Source organism: Corythoichthys intestinalis, chromosome 2, assembly GCF_030265065.1.
Source record: "Corythoichthys intestinalis isolate RoL2023-P3 chromosome 2, ASM3026506v1, whole genome shotgun sequence".
Taxonomy (NCBI): Eukaryota; Metazoa; Chordata; class Actinopteri; order Syngnathiformes; family Syngnathidae; genus Corythoichthys; species Corythoichthys intestinalis.
The window spans coordinates 22,456,543-22,477,867 of record NC_080396.1 but is presented as its reverse complement, the minus strand read 5'-3'; the positions used below and the strand labels follow the sequence as shown (position 1 = coordinate 22,477,867).

Below are 21,325 nucleotides of genomic sequence, written 5' to 3'. Positions count from 1 at the left end.
AGCGGGAAGGACACCCACTTCCTCGCGGAGAATGCTCATTACATCACAGAAAAGTTGCTCCATTCCAAGACTGACCATACTCCCCCACCATTGTTACCCTGTCAACATGCCCTGCCGTGCACCGTTCACTTTACGAGCACCAACAGAACAAACAAACAGGGGCTGCCGCTGTATCTGAGGAAGCACTTGTTTTTACCGCTGCACTGTCAGTGATGAGGAATCTCCCGGTGGGGGGTCGCCGAGAGAATCCCCCCCACTAACAACTTCAATTGTCGTTCCAAGGACTTCACATTCCAGAACATTGACACCAGCAAAGAAACAACGACAATACCAAACGAATTCCTTTGCATACGCAAACAAACACCAATGAGGTGTTTGCGCTCAAAGCTGATTGGCTGAAAGGTTATAGTCAGGCTCTGGAGAGTTTTCAAGTCCTTGACCAATACCCTTGGAGGCTATCAATTACACAAAACACGTGTACATGGAGAATGATAGGAATAATGTAGCTTTGAGCATTGTTTACCAGTGAAGCATTGAAACCATGAAAACATTAAAAAAAAAAAAATGTTTCAATCAGAAACCTAAAAAGTCATTAAAGTTCGCTTAAGTAGTTCATAGAACAAAAACTTGAGAGTGATTGTCTGTTTCATGTCTAAAAACCTAAATCAAAATACAGTGACATCTCGTGCAACGTAAGTGACTTGATGATAGCCTATTTTGGAAACTCACAGCGTCATTTTTTTCGCTGATAAATTAATTTCCATATAGTTCATGTGATGGTAAAAACAGCACCATATGTTGAACTGCCTGAAAGAAACTAGAAATAAAAGAAACCTTATTTAGAGAAAAAGTTTGATTTTTCGCTTCAAGAGGCAAACTAGCCATACTGACCGCGGCTACGAAGTATTAGGAAGAAATAAATCTGTCGAGACTAAAAGAGAAAGACTGGACATCAGTACAAAATGTGTAAAACTTCACCCCACTTCACTTCTAACTTCCTCCACTTTGTTTGTAGGAAAAGCAAAGAAACTGTAGAACAAAGTGAGGATGAGAAACACTCATCATTCTCATTTCTGAGAATTAAGTGCCGACAAGCATGGTATGTCCAAAATGCAAGTTAATTAAAAACATTGAGACTTCCTGTCTTGATGTTATAAAAATCCAAAATCAAGAACAAAGACTTGAGATTATCAACAAAATTCCAATAATTCTGTCATAAACTGCAGCAATTCATAAAGGAATATTTATTATTTGAATCACTCAATTGTTGCTTTACTCTCCTGTTCGTCAAACTACTACAATCTACTGTTTTTCCCATCAGGTTCAGTGTTTACACTAAATTTTGAGTTAATGGTGCCAACAAAGCGCTTTTCTATTCAAACAAACAACATTCAGGAAGTTGTGATTAGCTTCCTTCTTTACTCACCATTGAAGCCAGAGGCATGTCAAAGGTAACAAAAACCATAATGATCCCTTCAATGGACTCAAGGGTTGCAGTCCATTTGGGAACCAGCTTCCGTTCTCATTCAGTTTTCTCGTTCAAACACTGTCCTGCATCCAGACAATTTGTCTATCTGAAGGGTTTAACGTCCAGCACTCGGTTGGAGTGACCACAGGGTAATGCCGTTTCCTAAGTTGTGTTTATTTCCTTAAAAGGGGGATTGCCATACGAAGTTCCGAAGATCTTTGCTGCTTGCATATCACGCAGATACTGGCTTGATTTCATAGCGACCAGAAGGATCCTGCCTCATTGTGTTGGTCAGGAAAGAGGAGGGAAGGCAGTAGACCCATGCCCACCCTCACCTCCACCCTAAACAAGAGGGTGATTTGAATAGGTGCAGGCAGACCTTCAAAGTAATAGCTTCTACTGCTATGGTACGAATAAAGATTTTTTGAACAGGGCTGGGAAATATTAATGTTTTAATGATTTTCTTCTATTTGTTTCAATATATGAACTATTCAGATGTGACCACCCCTTAACTTTCATGTGTTCAGACAAGCTTCCAGTATAACCAGGCTCTTACAGTGTGAACTTGCCCTACACAACAACAATACCTCCATTTACCAGTAGGAAAGTCAGAGGGACCTTCCAGGTTAATGATATCAAACCTTGCTCTCAGCCTTATCTTATCATGGCCATTTGTGGCAGTAACCTTGCCCGAGAAACAGGAAAATCTTTACATGGGAGAGGACTGTATGGTAACAAGCATTGGAAGAGTCTCCCCTCCCACCCTAGTGACTGATAACAATCCTCCTTGATCAGGCAGGTTTGATTAACGATGGGAAAACACTGCTAACTTCCTGAAATCTTCAAACCAAACACTAGCCTTTTCAAAACTAATGTGCACAACCAGGAAATGGACAGGACGACAAACCCCTTTCCACGGAGGTGCATCACACTGAAGAGGAGGGACACATTGTCTGGATGATAATAATTTAAAAAGAAGTTACGTAAGTGAACTACATTGATTGTCTTCCTCTTCTAACTAAAATGACACCTACGGGCCACAATAAGTCCACAATGAATTAATGTAACTACTCAGCCCTCAGCACTTTCATCAGCCCTGAAGACGGGAATTAAAAAAAAAACATTTTTTTTTTTTTTTTTTAAATCAGGCTCTCAGGATCAATGTGTATCCATCCGTAGAATATGCATACTGAACTTTTAACAGCAATTTTAACTTTGTGAATACTGTAATATATCATCCTTGAGACAAAAAAATAAAAGTCTGGCTCCAAGGCTCAATGCTAATACATGCCGAAAATATACCTACCAAAATTTCATTCTCCTCAGTCCACCAATAACAGCAATTTTAGTTAGCGTTAGGCCTGAACGATATTGGAAGAAAACTATTGCTGCGATTTTTTGGGGGTTTGCGATATATAGCGATATTATATTGCAATATTAAAAAAAGTATATATATATTTTTTTTTTTAAAGACATTTTTACTAGATGACTTGAATAGCTAATTGGAAAGACTTTGGATGACTCATCATGACCACAGTGTACAGTATTCCATAGTTTTTCGCGGTCAATAGGGACCAGTACCCGCCGCGGTAAGTGAAAAACCGCGAAGTAGTGCATACCCCCCCATTTTTTTGTGTGCGTGTGCGTGTGTCCTCAATGTATTTATTTAGATCTAGCACTGGAAAGAGATACATATAAGACATGTTTTTTCTCACCTTTTTCCCCAAAGCATGATTTTTTTAAAAAAGTATATATATCTATATTTTAATAAATGCTTTTTAAGCACTTCAAGTGTAAGAATTATGATCAGTTTTAAACATAACTGTCCCACCGAATCATTTTCAAACAAGAATAAAGTACTGTAGTAGAAAAATGCTTGGCTTTATTAAATGCTTCTATTTACCTAACATGGCTGTGACTCTTGGAGTGACATGTAGAAATTACAAACTCCTCATAATCATTTCTGGCGTTTATTTTATATGTCTCGAACGTCTCCACATCCCCACCCCACAGATACACACATTCATTCCAGCCCGCGCTTCCTTGCAGAAACTGTTTAACAAGTTAAACGATGATTGACAGATTGCTGCCCGTGTGATGTCGGCTTCTTTGGCCAGATCAAAGCCATCGTTAACTTTAATAAGCAAGTGCCGCAGTGACTGAGAGCTGGAAGAGGGGGTGAGGGAGGCTGTGCGAGCGAATAAAGCAGAACAAAGGTTTGTGGATTGGAATTCTTTTTTTAAAACTATCGCACGTCCTTGTGATGGGACTATCGCGAATGCGCACATCGCGATGCCGATGTTTAAACGATATATTGTTCAGGCTTAGTTAGCGCAATTCCCAAGAACAACAACAAGAAGAGTATGTAAATAAGTAGAGAGCGAGAACTTGAGACCTCCCTCTGGGCAGGCTAAAAAAACTGACTGACTGAAACTATAGACTATAGCTTCTAGATCGTAGTTTTTAGTGTGGCACACTTTTCCCCCTGCAGCTGCGGCAAAGGGGCCACCGTCATCCTCCCGGGACCCAGGGCGGTCCCCCGGACCATCAACCCTCAAGGAAGGGACGAAGGGACGCGCCCCGCAACCGCCCATCCGGACCCCCCAGCCCCCGCTGCAAGCCCCCAACCTACGTGGCACATCGTGGGACCCCCATGGCCCACTCGGCCGGGGGCAGGAAAGTTATTTTTAACACATGTACAAATATGAGTGTTTTTAATGCGTTTCGTTTTGGACATATAGAATGATAATTTTGGCACATTCTTTTTTAATCACCCTGTATTAGGGGTGTGACAAAATCTCAAAATGGTGATAGATCATTATACTTATCCCAAAACGTTATCGATATGCTCCTGCCATAAATCAACACATCTTTTTAAAAAGGGGTCACTGTTAAAAAAAAATTTTAAAAAGGAAGGAAGGAACCAAAAAGATGCTACCAAAATATTTTACTAAAATAGTGTCTCTGTTAACCCAATGGCTGACATTGACTGTGCTAGATGCCCAATCCGTTTAGATTGGGAGAAGTGAATGAATGTTCGTTCCAGAAACCAGAGCAATTTCCGGGCATTCTGGGTCACTTTCTGTTCATTTTAGGGCATTTACCAGTATCTTCCTGTTGAGTTTGAGTAACTGCCTATTCCTTTGAGGGGATTCCCAGGTCACCTCATTTGTTGGAACCCTAAATCCACAGAAATGACCCAGAAATGACCCAAAATCAACAGTAAGTGGCCAAAAAAAATCTATATATTGGAGGAAGATTTCCTGACCCATGTATCGATAATTGGTGCATCACCATATCGTGAGCCTTGTATTGCAAATCGTGTTGTATCGTGAGCCACCCATAGGTTCCCACCCCTATTTTGCTAGTGAGCACTTGAAAAACGAAATGCGCATTTTCTATATTAGTGCACAATACAGTTTACCTCACCTGATGTGATGTGTAGACTGCTTGAAAACCATTAATATCGGACTCTTCTAGAGGGCTGGATCAAAATCTGCCAAACTAGTCAATTTTCATCTGCATATAGTTGATTTATGACCTGGCTGATCTGAGATTGATCGGATTTTTTTTCCCAATCAGCCAGCTCTAGTCTTCAGTTGGTTTTATTGCTACAACCAACAATCATCAATAAAACCAAACAAATCCAACCTAACGTACATGACAAACACTGTCAAAGTTCAATCATTTTTTTCCCCAAGTTTACCTCAGAGTTTGTTAGCACTTTTTGTTACTGCAGAAAACATTGTTTTTTATTATTGAGCCTCAAGAGTCCAATGATTAGGCCTGTGTGAACAATCACGAGGTATCTTTAAAGCGCTATAAAAAATAAACTTTCACATAGAGCACTGCTGTCAGCATAACTCAAAAGTGAGGCATCAAACTTGTTTATATTTGGTGCCAATAGATCACAGAAAACCGGAGATAGGATCGTTTTAATCTGATGGAAGAAAATGTCTTAATGGGACGGGACATCTGAGAGCTTCACTAAATAAATACAAATTTTCGTTTATTATTTGGACCAATATGGTTCTATAATAGGTTATTGTGCTATAGTAACAATTCATATAAGACGTTGTGCTGAGAAAAAAAAAAGATTCCAAGCAAGATACCCAGGGTATGTTAAACATCTTTACATGCTATGAAGAGACAAATTAAGTTGTTTTTTAAACGGCCAAAAAGGGTTAAATTATACAGAACAGATATTCATTTTACTCTAGTATATCTCTTAAATATTGTATTAAAATAGTTTGCTGAAAATTATTGGTTTTCTATGGGCTTATATCACTCAGATACACAACTAATTAATTTAGGTTTCAGTCAATTAAAAATAAAATCTCACTTTTCACATACTGTACAACAAAAAACCTAAAGGGTGATGGTTATCGGGCCTGCCAGCTTTACCAATGAGGTGTCCCTTATTTAGTGTTGGCAACCCTAATGTTAATGCGAGTTGACAAATAGGAAAAATGCCATTTATGTGACTTGAGCATTTCTAGAGATAGTTTTGTTAAATGAGACTTAAAGGGAAAAGTTTTTTCAAAACGCTAATTTTATTGATCCAGTGTCACTCATTGAATAGTAAAGAAACATTACTCAAATTCCCTATTCGAATGTACCAAATATTTAAATCAGGACTTGGGGGAAAAAAAAAAAAAAAAAAAAAAAAAAAAAAAAAACGAGATCAGCAGCAACTGACAGACACCTGAGATGTGACATTGCCAATTATTTGCATGACAGTCATTTTTGAACATTTGTGTGAACAGTTTTTGACAACATCACCTGAAGGTCAAATTTCTCAAAAAAGGTAACACGTCTAACATGAATCCTAACGACAAGTTAGCAAGGCTCAGTACTTCCCACCTGACAGTCAGTTGCTTGGTTATCTTGCTGTGGTGACTCTGGGATCTCTTGAAGAAGGTCCCAGCTGTGCCATGACGACAGGCGGCTAAAGCGCATTCTTTGCTCACAAACACACACAAAAATACTATTCCCTCAGAGATACAGTGCTAACAATGATAGTAGTATAGTTCCAAACTGAGACTGTCGCTGGTAGCCTGCCCTAATGCGACCTGATCCTGCAGGTACGCAGTGCTACAGGCCAAAGGTCACACACGCAAACAGTCATGTGGCGTCAGGAGATCCTTTTTGTGCTACGACGTACACACAAAACACCACTAAACACACCTCTACTGCTCCACCCACGTATACTGACACTTTGCAGGATCATTTCAGCTAGTAGAGAGGTTAAAGTCCTTTTAAGGGCAACTATACTATTTTTTTTTGTCTGGGACTGGTTGCAAAAAAAAAAAAATCTCCATCTGAAAGATGCATCCGTTTTTTTTTTTTTTTAAAGGAATTGAATATTCCTTTTCAAACAAAAACACAGTTAATACAGTATTACGATCTCTTAACTCATCAAATTCAAATCATGACTACATTACATACAATATCACTGTCAGAATCTAATGTTTCCAATATTTATGCGTAACGTAAATCAAAATGAGCGTGACATGGTTGCACTTTGACATTTAAGCGGTTTGAAAGTAATTGCATTTCCGAGTGAAACATCCCTGCAAACGTGCAGATTTTATTTTAGGTGACAATGTGGGCATATATAGTGAGCCAAAACTGCGTCACTGTAACCTGTCACTCTATTTACATCTCACTGGAGAGTGTAGTCAGATCAAAAGCAGCAATGAAGACACATTTGGCCGCAACTCAGTCATCGAGTGAAATGCAACAGCCCCCCCCCCCCCCACCTCTGCGCTGGCCAACAAGCAACTGAAACTTCCCATTGTAAACCATCAGACAGCTCTGATATTCGCTGTCGAGTGCTATAGAAACATAGGAAAGTTGATTCAAGAGTCAACTGCACTGTTTGTAAAGGAGGAAGTCACTTAAGACAATAGCTTTACATAAAAAAGAAAGAAAAAAATGAATACAATAAGAGTGCGCTTGAATATGTTTTTTAGTTTGACTAATGTATCCTTTACATGGGGATGAGGGTGTATTTCCACAGTGTAGAATTCATTATGCAAAAACTGGAACCACCTCGATTGTCAAAAAACCTATAGTGGTCTTTAACGAGAATCAGAAACTGTGCCCACAAAATATTTATTCTTGGAAGGCCTTTTGTTCACTTGATCTTTAGCCTTATGACCAGGGGTGAAAGTGGCTAGAATTTCTTGCCGGAACTCTCCGACGTGAAGGTCGCCACGGAGCCAGAAATTTTATTTATTTAATTATTTTCATTATTATTATTTATTTATTTATTTATTTATTTTTCCATTTTTTGGGGGGAGGTCAAACCTCTTAAACTACTGAAATGCAAAGAAAACTGTTTTAGCATAGTTACTTCTATAAACCATACAAAAAATGATTTTCATTCAAAATTGTATTTCTTCAATGATTTGCAAAATAAAAAGTTAACAAAAACAGCAATAACTCCAACCTCCATCTCCTAATTTTTATTATCCCTCATTTCCGCACATACTAAATGCCAAATCTCAATTTTAACTACTTAAGAACATAGGATATACGTATATTCAAATTGAAAATGTAAACTTTTTTTTTTTTAAGTAATAAAGATATAAGTAACATACATTCAGAAAAAAAGTACTAATGACTTATATTATGCAAGGTGAAATGGAATATATTTTGAAGATCGCGCAAACATTGACTTTTTTAAATCATAAGGAAATGAATAAGTTGCCTAACATAAATGAACAAATATAAGTCCAAAGTGCACATTGACAGCTAAGATGTTCTGAACCTCCCCATCAGAGTAAATAAAACTAAATATGATAAATAAGCCTCCTCAACTCTTTCGTCGCTCTTAAAGATTTGATCTATTTTATGTTGTATTGCCCCTTTTTTTTTTTTTTTTGCTGTTCCAGAAAACATGCACATTTGAACCAATCACAGCTAACCATCTCTGTTGATCACATGTCAGTATGTCAGCCAATTGAATGGATAAATTGAGTCCAGGCGTTTTGCTTTGCTGCGTGCATTCGCATATTGACGTGACTCATCATCATCAAACTCAGATAACTCCAGCAGCTGGGGAAACCTCCATGCCGTCCATGGAATAAAATCAATAATAAATATTGGTGGATACTGATTACGCTACACAAGCACTTTATTATGCTTGTTGTTAACACTTGTGTATGTAAATCTGATGTTGGTAGATTGTTTTCTTCTTGGAGATGAAATGCATGTGTGGCAGCTTAGCTTTTTTTTTTTTTTTTTTTTAACATAGCGTTTCGACAGTTGCTGTCATATTTTCGGAAACAAAGCACCATGTACCGGACGATCATTCTGGCCCTGAATCTTATAACGGAACTGCGTTCCTGACCGTTCAGGCCCACTTTCACCCCTGCTTATGACAAGAGGTATTGTATAAACTTGGTGGAGCATGACAGAATGTTAATGTCGTAGCCTCTTATATTTTATAACAGGAACAAACTAGTAAAAGAATGATTGTTTACCAGAAGTTACAAGGTCTGAAAGTGCTTAGATAACTTTATAGACTGTAATACTTGCACTTTCACTTCTTGACAAAAAGTTGGGGCCTGAAACGTGCACACTTGTGTCAAAAACAAGCAGAGATCTCCCTCCATTCTTAAAAGTGACTTCACTTACAGCCATACACATGATCAACATTGAGGGGAAGAGCCTTAGGGTTGGATGATAACACTAGGTTACAGCCTCTGAATGTAATGATTTTATGTGTCTGCATTGCTAAACTGCAATCGCTGCAATTAACTTTGCAGGCAAGTGTGATGAGAGGGATGTAAACTGTATTCTTTGGGGGAATATCATCATGGAAATGTTGATTTTGAATCAGCAAATCATGAATTAAAGTAGTGAATTCCCAAAATGTTTGTTTTAGTAATATTGGTACCTATGACATCCAAGCCAAAGTCAGTTCAACTAACGGTTAGTGGATCTGGTAACTGGCTGGGTGGGTTTTAAATAATGGGAATTAACATGTTAATAGGCGCTAATCTTTTCTGATTACAATAGTAATTATTTAAGACTTTAAATGGTGATTAAAATAGCCAGAGGGCGACTACCAGACTTACATTCATGTTTTTTTAAAAATTGAATTTCTTATAATACAAAGAAAACAAAACTGGTACAAAACAAATGATAATAAAGAGGAAGGCAGTGGATATCGGAGAGGCTGTTGGCTGAATTCATAAATTAAAACTTGTGCATTTCTACATGAGACTCCACCCATGACTTTCGCATACATTTTGGATATTATTTATTAATGCAGCTGGGCGATGGTCAGCTGGATCTCACATTTTACAAACATTTTTTGTTGTGAAATCAAGTGATGACAAGACATGACAATTTTGATTGACTGTTACAACTGCAATCTTGTGACACTGACTCACCACTAAACGAATGATCAGAACTGAGCACTATTTTCAGTTACTTTATGTAGGCTGGGCCTCACAAATGTGTAGCGCAATGTTTTTAGTTGAGCAGTGCAATGCTAGACTGTAAAATGTGAATCTAGTTATGTCATCTAAGTAAAAGTTGAACTTGAGGTCAGTTTAAAAGTTGAGTCTGTGTCTTTACAGCATATATTAAAAGAGAGAGAAAAAAAAAAAAAAAAAAAAAAAAAAAGGGGTATGGGAAGAATGTTGCTTTAATCAGCAAGGGCGGCTTATCCCAACATTAAGAGGACGATAACATGCAGCAGGATGGTAATGAAAGAATAAACACGTAATCTACACAAAAGGGATCAAACATATCTAAAATATAGAAAGTATGGAATTCCCAGTCTCGGACGAGCACTCACTCAGACATTTTATTCAGTAGAACAAACTCAGATAAAAACCTTGAAAAAATGATGAATTAGTTCAAAAGAGCAACTCTTTAGCATTCAGAAACACTAAAAGAAATGAATAAAAAACATTGTGGTGATCAGTAAATGTTACTTTTATAGCGCAAGTTCAGGGGCATAAATATAGAATCACTCCATTCTGAAGAAAAAAATATGCAATCACTCCATTTTGAGTAGAAAATACAGACACACCCAGTCAATTTCCTTTCCTTAATTTGGCCCCTGCCTCAGATTAGATCTGCTCGTTAGTCAGCAGTTAAAAACAGTACAGTTATCACACGTTGGAGGGCTGCTGGACCAAGTAGATTCACAAGAATCATGGCTCCAACAAGAGAGATGTCTCTTGAGACCAAGGAGAGGAATATCAAACTTGAAGAAGGTAACGCTACACGTATGGTCGCCAAAGATGTTGGCTGTTCACAGTCAGCTGTATCAAAAATCTGGACCAAGTACAAACAGCATGGCAGGGTTGTTAAAGTTAAGCATACTGGTAGACTGAGGAAGACATACAAACGTCATGACAAACACAGGCATGAAAATCTCTCACCTTTCGGCGAAATTCGCCGTTTTGAAGTCAAAAAGGGCGACCTACGTGAATTGCGTAGATCCGAGGAGAAATTCTTTTTGGGAGGGGGGGGGGGGGGGGGTCGGGAGGTTTTATTTATTTATTATTATCATCATGTGATTAACTTAGTACGTAAACTGAGCACTTAAGAAATCCAGTCAGCAAACCCTTCTAGATGCTTCGCTGACGAGAACCAATCATCGGCCCAAACTGCGTTCCATTATTCCAGTCGCGCGCACTCTTTACGTGTACATGGAGTGCTTGGAGAGCCTTTGGTTGCATTGCAAAGCTGCGAAAACAGCTTGATTTAACACCATGCTTATCCAGAGCGGGGCAGACCAGAGCGCAGCATACACACTTCCCTGTATTTGCCAGCAGATTGAATTTGGTGAGTAATGCTTTCAATCGTTTTCATATTTTGCGATATAATAAAGTTACTGCCATTCGTTGCCGCTTGCGTTGAACACTGCCAGAGCTAGCCAAATCTCCCGTGAAAAAATAGCTCCCGTTAAATTGGCGTCAAGCTCGTGTATTTAGCGGTAATATTAACGAAAAAACGCAGTGTTGAGTCAAATTAAGCGGCATGCTCTAGGACGGAGTGGGGCGCCTCGCATCGCTCTCGTCGTCCGCCTGAGACACGTTATTTTCGGCTGAGACTTGAGCTGACGGCCGGTGTCGGCACAACACCGGCCCGACGAGTGGTGGGAATGACTCTTGCTTCTTGAAGCTTTTCAGAAATACAGGGATCCCTCGTTTTTCGCGGTTAATGAGGACCAGAACCCGCCGCAATAAGTGAAAACCGCGAAGTAGCGCCCCCCCACCCCCCATTTTTTGGTGCGTGTTCAATGTATTTATTCAGATTTTACATTGGAAAAAAGATACATATATATATAAAACATGTTTTTTCACTTTTTTCACCAAAGTATCATTTATAAATGGTTTTCAAGCACTTCAAAATGTAAGAATTAAGATAAGTTATAAACATGTTACTGCCCCACCGAATTATTTTTAAACAGAATAAAGTAGTAAGAAAATGCTTGGGTTTATTAAATGCTTCATAGTGAGTCTACTCAAACCCTCTCAGGCTTTGTTAAACGGTGATTGACACATGTGCAAAGTTTTTCTTTTTATATATATTTTTTTGTTTGAAGCAACTCATTTGATTGAATAATAAAGACACAAATGTCCTAGCCAAAATGCAGCCCAAACGCAAAACATTACTTCAATGGAAAAATTTGTTTCAGTCAAGACAAAGTTTTCAAATGCTTTTTTTGTCTCAAATTTATTTTTGCAATCAAAAACAATTTTTTGTTGTTGAAGTGACTTTTTTGGGATTAAAAGTATATCCTGTATTTTGATTGAAGCAACTTTGTTTTTGAAAGAAGTAACTTTTTTTTTGATTGAATAACAAAAACACAAATCTACCTCCATCGTTATTGAGAGAGAAAGAAATTAAGAAAGCTTTAAAACTAAAAGCCACCAGGGAGTCTTTTTTTTTTTTTTTTAAATATTTATATTTCATTACATAGACATGCCTCATAGGGAAAGGAGATTGAGGGATAAAAAAAGGAGTTGGATGAGGCTGCTAAAGGCAGTGGATACCTCATCAGCTGGGTGAATAGCAGACCTGGTAAGAACAAGTTTGCAAGGATAGTCGGGTATTAAATACAATTATAAACACAATTACAATGTTCTTTTTCTATAAGATTTTATGTCATTGCTTTATTAATCATTAGGTGCTAGAGTTGTTAAGTATGGATAATAATGAAATAATAGTTTTGAGAAAACTGTGCTGTTGGTGGCTCAGTGACCATCTGATGTGGTTTGTTCCCAGATGAACAAGTTGAGGAAGGAAGTTTTGATGCAGAGGTTGAAGGAAGAAAAGAGGCAGACTGACTTGAGTCACAGCCAGAAAGTGTTGATGGCAGTTTTGATTTCTATTCACTGTTGCCCCTTCCCAATTAAAGTATGTCACAGTCGCAGCCAATTATTATCTAAAGCTGGTTAAAATTGAAGTTATGTTGTTTTAAGGTGTATTAAATACTTGTTCATGTGCCCCTTCTGATCTACGAGCACCCGCCCCTCCACCGGTCTCTACACAGCCCTGCTGAAACACAGTGTGGGTCGACAGAGCTCAATATTTTGTTGGGGTGTACAGTGTACTGGAACATATTTCCTCCACACCCTTCTCACCTTTTTAACCCCTGACCCATTTTCATGCCTGCAAACAACTCAAGGCCATATGTCTTAAAAACAGAAGATGTACAACAAGACAAATGAAGAAATGGGAGGAAGCTGGAGTCAAGGTATGTTACAGAACTTCGCAAAATCGCAAAAAAAGGAAATGGGATTTTCATATAGGAAAGCTCAAAGGAAACCATCATTGACACTTAAACAGAAAAGAACAAGACTGCAAAAGGCTAAGGAGAGGCAATCACAGACTGTGAATGACTGGATAAAGGTTATTTTCAGTGATGAGTCAAGAATCTTCATTGGACAAGGTGATGATGCTGGAACTTTTGTTTGGTGCCGTTCCAGTGAGATTTACAAAGATGACTGCCTGAAGAATACATCAAAATTCCCTGAGTCCTTGATGATATGGGGCTGCATGTCAGGCAAAGGCACTGAGGAGATGGCCATGGTTAAATCTTCAATAAATGCACAAGTTTACATTGAAATTTTAGACCGCTTTCTTATCCCTTCATTTGAAAATATGTTTGGAGATAATGAAATCATTTTCCAAGATGACAATGAATCATGCTGCAGAGCAAAAACTGTTAAAGCATTCCTTGGAGAAAGACTCATCCAGTCAATGTCATGGCCTGCAAATAGCCCAGATCTCAACCCTATTGAAAACTTGTGGTGGAAATTGAAAAAAGAAAAAGGTCCACAGCAAGGCTCCGACCTGCAAGGATGATCTGGCAACGGCAATCAAAGAGAGTTGGCACCGAATTGATGAAGAATACTGTTTGTCACTCATCAAGTCCATGCCTCAGAGACTGCAAGCTTTTATAAAAGCCAGAAGCGGTGCAACTAAATACTAGAGATGTGTTTTGATTATTATTTGTTTTGTCATGATTGCATATTTTTCCACAGAATGGAGTGATTCTATATTTCCCTGCACTTGCTTTATAAATGTAACATTTACTGACCACCACAATGATTTTTATTCATTTCTTTTTAGTGTTTCTGAATGCTAAAGAGTTGCACTTTTGAACTAATTCATTATTTTTAAAGCTTTTTATCTGAGTTTGTTCTACATAATAAAATGTCTGAGTGAGTGCTCGTCCGAGACTGGTGATTCCATACTTTTTGACAGGGGTTGTATTATTTTGAGAAAAGCATGCTGAAATTCTAAAATCATTTCCCGTAGGTAGCGAGGACGAGTTTCTTTATGTTTTTGTGTGTTGTTGTTTGATACACCCAAGTATACGTCACTAACTTTGTCATCTCTACATTAAGACTCTTGACTGGACAACTAGCCATAATGACTACCTTTGTGTTTCCAGAGAAAAAAGACAATGACATCAGACCATGATGCAACAGCAGGTTTGAAACTCATTCTTTCAAAGAGACTACCTTAGCAACATATTTGCTTGTGTGTGAATGCTTGTGTGCGTGCATGTTTGGGCGTTTATGACTAATTTTACAGACTTGCTGCAACAGCTGTCGGTAAAGTATTCAACCGTTTTTTTCCGCGCCCTAAGCAATGACATCAGCACCTTTGTACATTTCTTACATCTTATCAGCCTCACTTGTGACAACTGGTTTGGACAGAGTACGGTACAGCCACATTTCAACAACAAATTATCAGGTTGTAGCACTACTTCAGAGTTGGCATGGCAAAGATTAAGCTTCTATACAGTTGCTTACAGTTTTTTTATTTTATTTTAAATACATGTCATTTAACAGCTAATTAGGGTTTGTTTTCGATAAAACATGAGTGGTAGAACTGCTATAGCATTTGTTGGCTAAAGCCAATGTATTCTTTCTAACAGCCAGCAGGGGGAGACTGAAAGCAAGGATTTTTCCTTAAATTTGATGGTATGTGGCCTTTCTAGACACTACAAAATATCAGGTAATAAAGGCACTCAAGATTTTTTTTTAATTATTCAGTTTTTTTTTTTTTTTTTTAATTACCTGGCATAACAACCCCACATGCAAATTTACGTAAATCCAAACAGGGGTCTTGTTAGGTAGACAACAAACCCAAGTACAGTAGACATTTAATGCTAAAGCTAATCCGAAGTGACATGCTGAAAACTGGAAGCTAGTTGTTCATCTTTAAGAAATAGTACTTAGGCTTGTGTGACAAGGGTTATTAGCTCCGATCAACTTGATGACTGGACTGTCCTACTTCCATGCAGCCAAGCACTTCAGTGTGAAACAAGTGGACTTTAAATATGATTCATATTATACTAGGGCGGGCACCTCAAATCTACAAACACATTCCCACAGTTCCACTGAATACGAAGTCCCAATGGGATTACAAATAGGGATGTACCAGCACAAGGCTTGATGGGACAACAACAATAGAAGGTGAAGTGATGGAAAGGAGAGAAGGGTGTGTATATATGACTCACCAATGGATCTGCACCCTCGCGACGTCCCAGAGATCCGTGCTCCACCCTCCCGGTTGCTGGCGTGAGTATGTAGGGGGTCTGACTCTCGGTGGGCTTCATGTTGGGCAGGCTCAGTGACCTCATGTCCTTTACCCCCTGCTCCACTTTTAGCTCGTCGCCAGGCCGTGCTTCATGACAAAGGAGAATTGTTAAAATCAACACAATGAACTAGCCTACCATATGGATGTTACAGTATACTACGTTATCAAGGCAAGGCAAGGCAAATTTATTCATATAGCACAATTCAACACAAGGCAATTCAAAGTGCTTTACATCACATGAAGACCATAAAAATCACATTTAAATCAACACAACGTAAAAACCAAGACAAAAGATCGCATTTAATCACAGAATAAAAATAAATAAATAAAAATAAAACAAAAACTACTACTAATAATAATAATTGAAATCAGCAATGGAGATAAGCACAAGAGGAATAGAAAGCAGATAGATAGTTATGGATATGCAGTGCTAAACAAAAGCGTTTTTAGCCCTGATTTAAAGGAGCTAACAGTTTGAGCATACTTCAGACGTTCGGGTAACTTGTTCCAGAGGTGAGGAGCATAATAACTAAATGCTGCCTCACCCTGCTTGGTTCTTGTTCTTGGAACATGGAGAATACCGGTTCCAGACGACCTTAGGGGTCTAGATGTCTCATAGGAATCTAACAAGTCAAGCATGTATTTTGTTCCAAGGCCATTAAGTGTTTTGTAGACGAGCAGTAGTATTTTATAGTCTATCCTTTGACTCACTGGAAGCCAGTGTAGCGATTTCAAAACCGGTGTAATGTGGTCCAGCTTCCTTGTATTTGTGAGGACTCTGGCTGCAGCATTCTGTACTAGCTGCAGCTTCCTGACTGTTTTTTTATCAAGACCTGTAAATATACCGTTGCAGTAGTCCAATCTGCTGAAAATGAATGCATGCATAAGTTTTTCCATGTCTTGTTGAGTCAGTAGCCCCTTAATTCTGGTTATATTTTTTAGGTGGTAATAAGCGGATTTAGTGACGGACTTTAGATGGCTATCAAATTTTAGGTCTGAGTCAATAATTACGCCAAGGTTTCTGACTTGATTTGTAGCTGTAAGTGACATTGTGCTAAGTTGGCCGCTTATCTTTGACCTTTCCTTTTTTGGCCCAAAAATGATCACCTGTCTTCTCCACATTTGACTGGAGAAAATTCTGGCACATCCATTCATTGATTTGATGAATGCATTTGCTCAGGGAGACTAAGGGACTATGATCATGTGGGGACACAGAAATGTACAGTTGTGTGTCATCTGCATAGGCGTGATATGAGATGTCATACTGTTCTAGTATCTGAGCTAACGGAAGCATATAGATGTTAAATAAGAGTGGTCCAAGAATTGACCCTTGAGGGACTCCACACGTGAATTTGGTTCGTTCTGACTGATAGTTTCCGATCGACACAAAGAAATCCCTATCATGTAAATAGGATGTGAACCACTGAAGAATAGTGTCAAGCTGCAATACACATTTGTTTGATAGACCTATGTGATACCCTGTCATTAATTTGATTTGTAGTTCACCTTCTACCTGTATCATTTAAACAATTAGCAACTTTGCTATGCTTGTTCTTAACATACTCTCTTTCATTCTCAACACACTGTCATCAAGCATAACGTCATGTGAGCACAGCTCATGGAAGCTCAACTGGATAAACTCTACACGTTAGACATTTTCTTTGTCTTTTGTCACAACATTTATTTTGAAAGAAAATGTAGCACAAACAATGAAAACTTCTGAGAGGTATAATATGCACACATTGATAGATGTGAAAACTCAATTTTCACCGTACAAATGTCACTTTTTTTTAATCAAAGGACAATTTTTTTGTTGAAATAATCATAAATTCATAAATGTTTAAATTAGGGCTGTCAAACGATTACAATTTTTAATCGAGTTAATCACAGCTTAAAAATTAATTAATCATAATTAATCGCAATTCAAACCATCTCTAAAATATGCAATATTTTTCTGTAAATTATTGTTGGAATTGAAAGATAAGACGGATATATACATTCAACATACTGTACATAAGTACTGTATTTGTTTATTATAACAATAAATCCACAAGATGGCATTAACATTATTAACATTCTTTCTGTTAAAGGGATTCATGAATAGAAAGACTTGTAGTTCTTAAAAGTTCGTACAAGTTATAGAAATTTTATATTAAAACCCCTCTTAATGTTTTCGTTTTAATAACATTTTTAAAATTTCCAATCAAAAAATAAACTAGTAGCTCGCCATTGTTGACGTCGCCGAGCACATGGGCTCCCTGCTGTTCTTCCACGGTGTCTTGAACTATGTAAGGTAGTGATTGAAATACACCACAAGGTGTCAATGACAAGTTTTAAATTACTTAGAAATCAAACCAATGACTGTGTTTTGTCCCTCGACTGACGCCGTAGTTCCTTGTTTACTGGTCCATACGTTGTACACGGACATTTGAGTGCTGGCTTCACAACGTAGGAGATCTCTGATAGTTTGTATATTGTGACTAAATATTGCCATCCAGTGTATTTGTTGAGCTAAACGAAATGTTTGAATAGAGTATGACCAAAGTCTCAGTAAGTTTTATCTATATTTTTCATAGCTATTTTAATTGGGAATGAACTTTTTTGTTTTGAGAGATAGGAATATTATTTTTGTTGTGCTTTCACTAAATGATACTTATTTTTGTTGTGAAGGAGTTGCCGAAGCTCATGCTAATAAACGGTGCGGTCCAATGAACGCCTGTGTCCACTCGCCTTTCTCTGCCTCTTAGCTCTCAATGTGCAAAAAAAACGGCATCATTGTAATCTGTTTGAGGCAATGCATGAGCGGGTCATTCTGTGCATACGTTAAAGGCGTCAAATATTTTAACGTGATTAATTAAAAAAAATAATTACTGCCTGTTAATGCGATAAATTTGACAGCACTAGCTAAAATACAAAAATATTCAGCTCAGACCGGAAGCACAACTATTTTTCTGTCCTGTAGACAAACAGTATTTCTTACATTGCCCTAATTGTCTGCAGCACAGATGTATTGTGAATGAGAAGACCAGGTTGCACATCTATTGCTCGCTGTATTGACTTTTTAGGGAGTCCACTCCTTTTCCTCTTTTAGTCAGGACGATGGGTGTGAAAGGAAACTGGGCCGCACAGATTACCCTCAACATTGTAAAGGTCAGTTGAGATAAGAGTACACATGTCAAATAAACCACTTGGCATTGAATCAAAAGGCTCCTTACTTTCTACGAACAAAGTGGTATTGTTGATACCAATGTCATGAGTCTCTTTTTAGCTCATTAAGAACAATAACATGTGGCTGACAGAAGCTTTTGAACACAAACACAATTTCATAGTTTGGGTTCTATGCTTGCAAGCTTCAGCTGATACTCAGAGATGACTATCAATTAGACATGACACAATGAGGCGTGTTTTACCTTTGACTTTGAGGTAGTGTCCGCCAAATCGATAGGCCTCAAAGTTAAGAGACAGTGGTGTGTTGGACTGATCAAGGAACAAGTCGACACGTGATAGTTCGATACCATTCCTCTCAAACACTGGACCTAGAACCTCTCTGGCAATTGAAGACAATTTGCAAAGACATACCTGAATTAATTTAAGTCATTAGCTCTGTGGACGTTTGCCAAGAAATTAAAAAAAAACATCACAAAAACAACACAAAGATGTCATATTGTTGGGGAACACCATATTAAAAATCTCCTGACCTCAAGGTTTTCTTTTTCATAGCAGGTACTATTTCAGTGTTGATGTCCACATTGAGGTCAAACTTGAGACTGAAGCACTCTTTGCTGGGGTCCTGGAAGAAGGAAGGAGATAAACATGCAGTTTACACAGAAGCTTCCACAAGGAGGCTCATGACCTACATCAGTGTGTCTCCTCCTTGGCTTCTTCTTTACCAGCTTCATTCCCCCAGCTTTCCTCTCCCTGCAAATAAGGGACGGTTATGTAAAATATTTAAAAAAAAAAAAAAAAAAAAAAAAGTTATATAAGTCTACAGCAAAAGTAAACAGCAATAACAGGTTTACCAACCCGCGGTCACAGCTCCCTTCATCCTCTTCTTCCAGGTCAGAGGGGCCGCTGGTACGAGGGGGGCAGGATCGAGTAGACACGTTCCGGGCCAGGATGGAAGCTGGAGAGATGGTGCAAAAAGAATTTGTTGACCGTAAAAACATTCATCTTCTGTGCAGCCTATCCTCATGAGGGTCACGTGGGTGTTGGAGCCTATCGCAGCTAATACAATATAAAAATAACATCTACATTGTCATGCTGTGGAAACTGGATTTCTCTTTCTTTTGTAATATGCTTGACCCACCGCTATACAAAGTTTTATCACAATTAGTTGTGCATTTTTTGTGTAATCCTGCTGAGATACAACCAAATCACTATAATGGGAGAGCAAAAAAAACAATACTACCTTGAGGTTGTAAGTCAAATCGGGGGTGCCGATCAAAGTGCATATTGTCGTTCTTCTCTGAGTGGCAGCGTGAGTCACATGACTCACACAGGTGAAGGGGGCTGTTGCTATTCGGGCCTTGGCAGTCAGGGTGATGGCAAACCTGCAATTGACAAATTTAAACATACAAGAAACCATGTTAAACAATATTACAAACACTTCATGCAAGAACTGTTCAAATGACAACTGAAATAGTCCCAACGTGTTACAATAGGCTGATATAAAAACAGAGGTTACAGGGTATTAATATTGGAAATAAAGTGAGTGACTCACAGAAAGTGGTGAGGTAGTAATATAACAGTGCATATATGACAATTTACAGTACTTAGACTAAGAGGCAGATGGCTGATTTGATGACAGTGCAAATGCCAGTTTGTGCATAGATATTGACAGTAACAGTGCAAAAAGAGTTATTATAATACTACAAGTGTTGTTTTTGGTAGCCCTTTTAATTTTGGTCTTAATTCTTTTTTTGTCTTATCGTCTTTTGGACGATAATACTGGTCTTAGTCATATTTTAGTCATCTAAAAATGTGTTTGTCCTTGTTTTTGTTGATGAAAACTCAAGACTAATTTGATCTAGTTTTAGTCGACGTTTGCTAAAGAAAGGTTTTCAACTAGTTCGATATATAAAGGTTTTCAACTAGTTCGAAAGAACATTGACAGATGAGCGCATCTTGTAGTGTTTATAAGGACAACGCCAACTAATGCTAACGCGAATGCTATGCTACGAGCAGTGTTGTTAATCTTGCTTTAAAAAAGAAATTAATAACAGTTCCAAATTACTACTCCCAAAAAGTAATTGCGTTAGTAACTCAGTTACCTGAATGTAAGAGTAATTAGTTACTTGGCAAAGTAACTGGTGATAATTTTCATGTTTTTTTTTTTTTCCTCCTCAAAAAAAAAAAAAAAAACGGGTCAGTAGAAGTTTTAAAGGGTTTTGGGGACAATTGGCCCTAGCCCAATTCTTTACCCTAAACTTAACTAGACACAGGGGTATTGCGGATAATGCGATAACTAGATAGTAACCTTTGCTATGTGTGGAAGTCATTTAATGTTGTGAATCAACCGTTAAAGTTGTTAGAATTGCTCCCGTTATTGCATTAGTTCCCTTCTCTGTACTTTCGACATGTGTAAGTTTTAAAACTGTTTCATCAAAGATAGATTTGAGTCAAGATTTTGGCGATTTGGGAGCATTTTAGATAAAAACACTAAGGAAGTTTCTCTACAACAGAGCCTTTCTGAGAGGTCTAATGCTTTAAGATGGCGGCTGTTTGCTATCGCATCTAGTTCTTCTATACATGTTGCTAATGCCGCCATGC

The 21,325-nt window shown here is 38.1% G+C and overlaps 1 protein-coding gene across 2 annotated transcripts in view; it reads right to left on the bottom strand.

Annotated features, from left to right (window-relative positions):
* plekhg5b (pleckstrin homology domain containing, family G (with RhoGef domain) member 5b) overlaps nucleotides 1-21,325 on the bottom strand; it is a 106,879-nt gene that overhangs the window by 26,248 nt on the left and 59,306 nt on the right. For both annotated transcript variants that reach the window (XM_057829425.1, XM_057829426.1), the window contains 6 exons: nucleotides 19,965-20,106; nucleotides 19,580-19,679; nucleotides 19,414-19,474; nucleotides 19,255-19,346; nucleotides 18,967-19,103; nucleotides 15,477-15,643 (listed from right to left, as the gene is read on the bottom strand). In XM_057829425.1, the coding sequence (XP_057685408.1) occupies nucleotides 15,477-15,643; nucleotides 18,967-19,103; nucleotides 19,255-19,346; nucleotides 19,414-19,474; nucleotides 19,580-19,679; nucleotides 19,965-20,106 (699 nt within the window). The remainder of the gene's footprint in view (nucleotides 1-15,476; nucleotides 15,644-18,966; nucleotides 19,104-19,254; nucleotides 19,347-19,413; nucleotides 19,475-19,579; nucleotides 19,680-19,964; nucleotides 20,107-21,325) is intronic.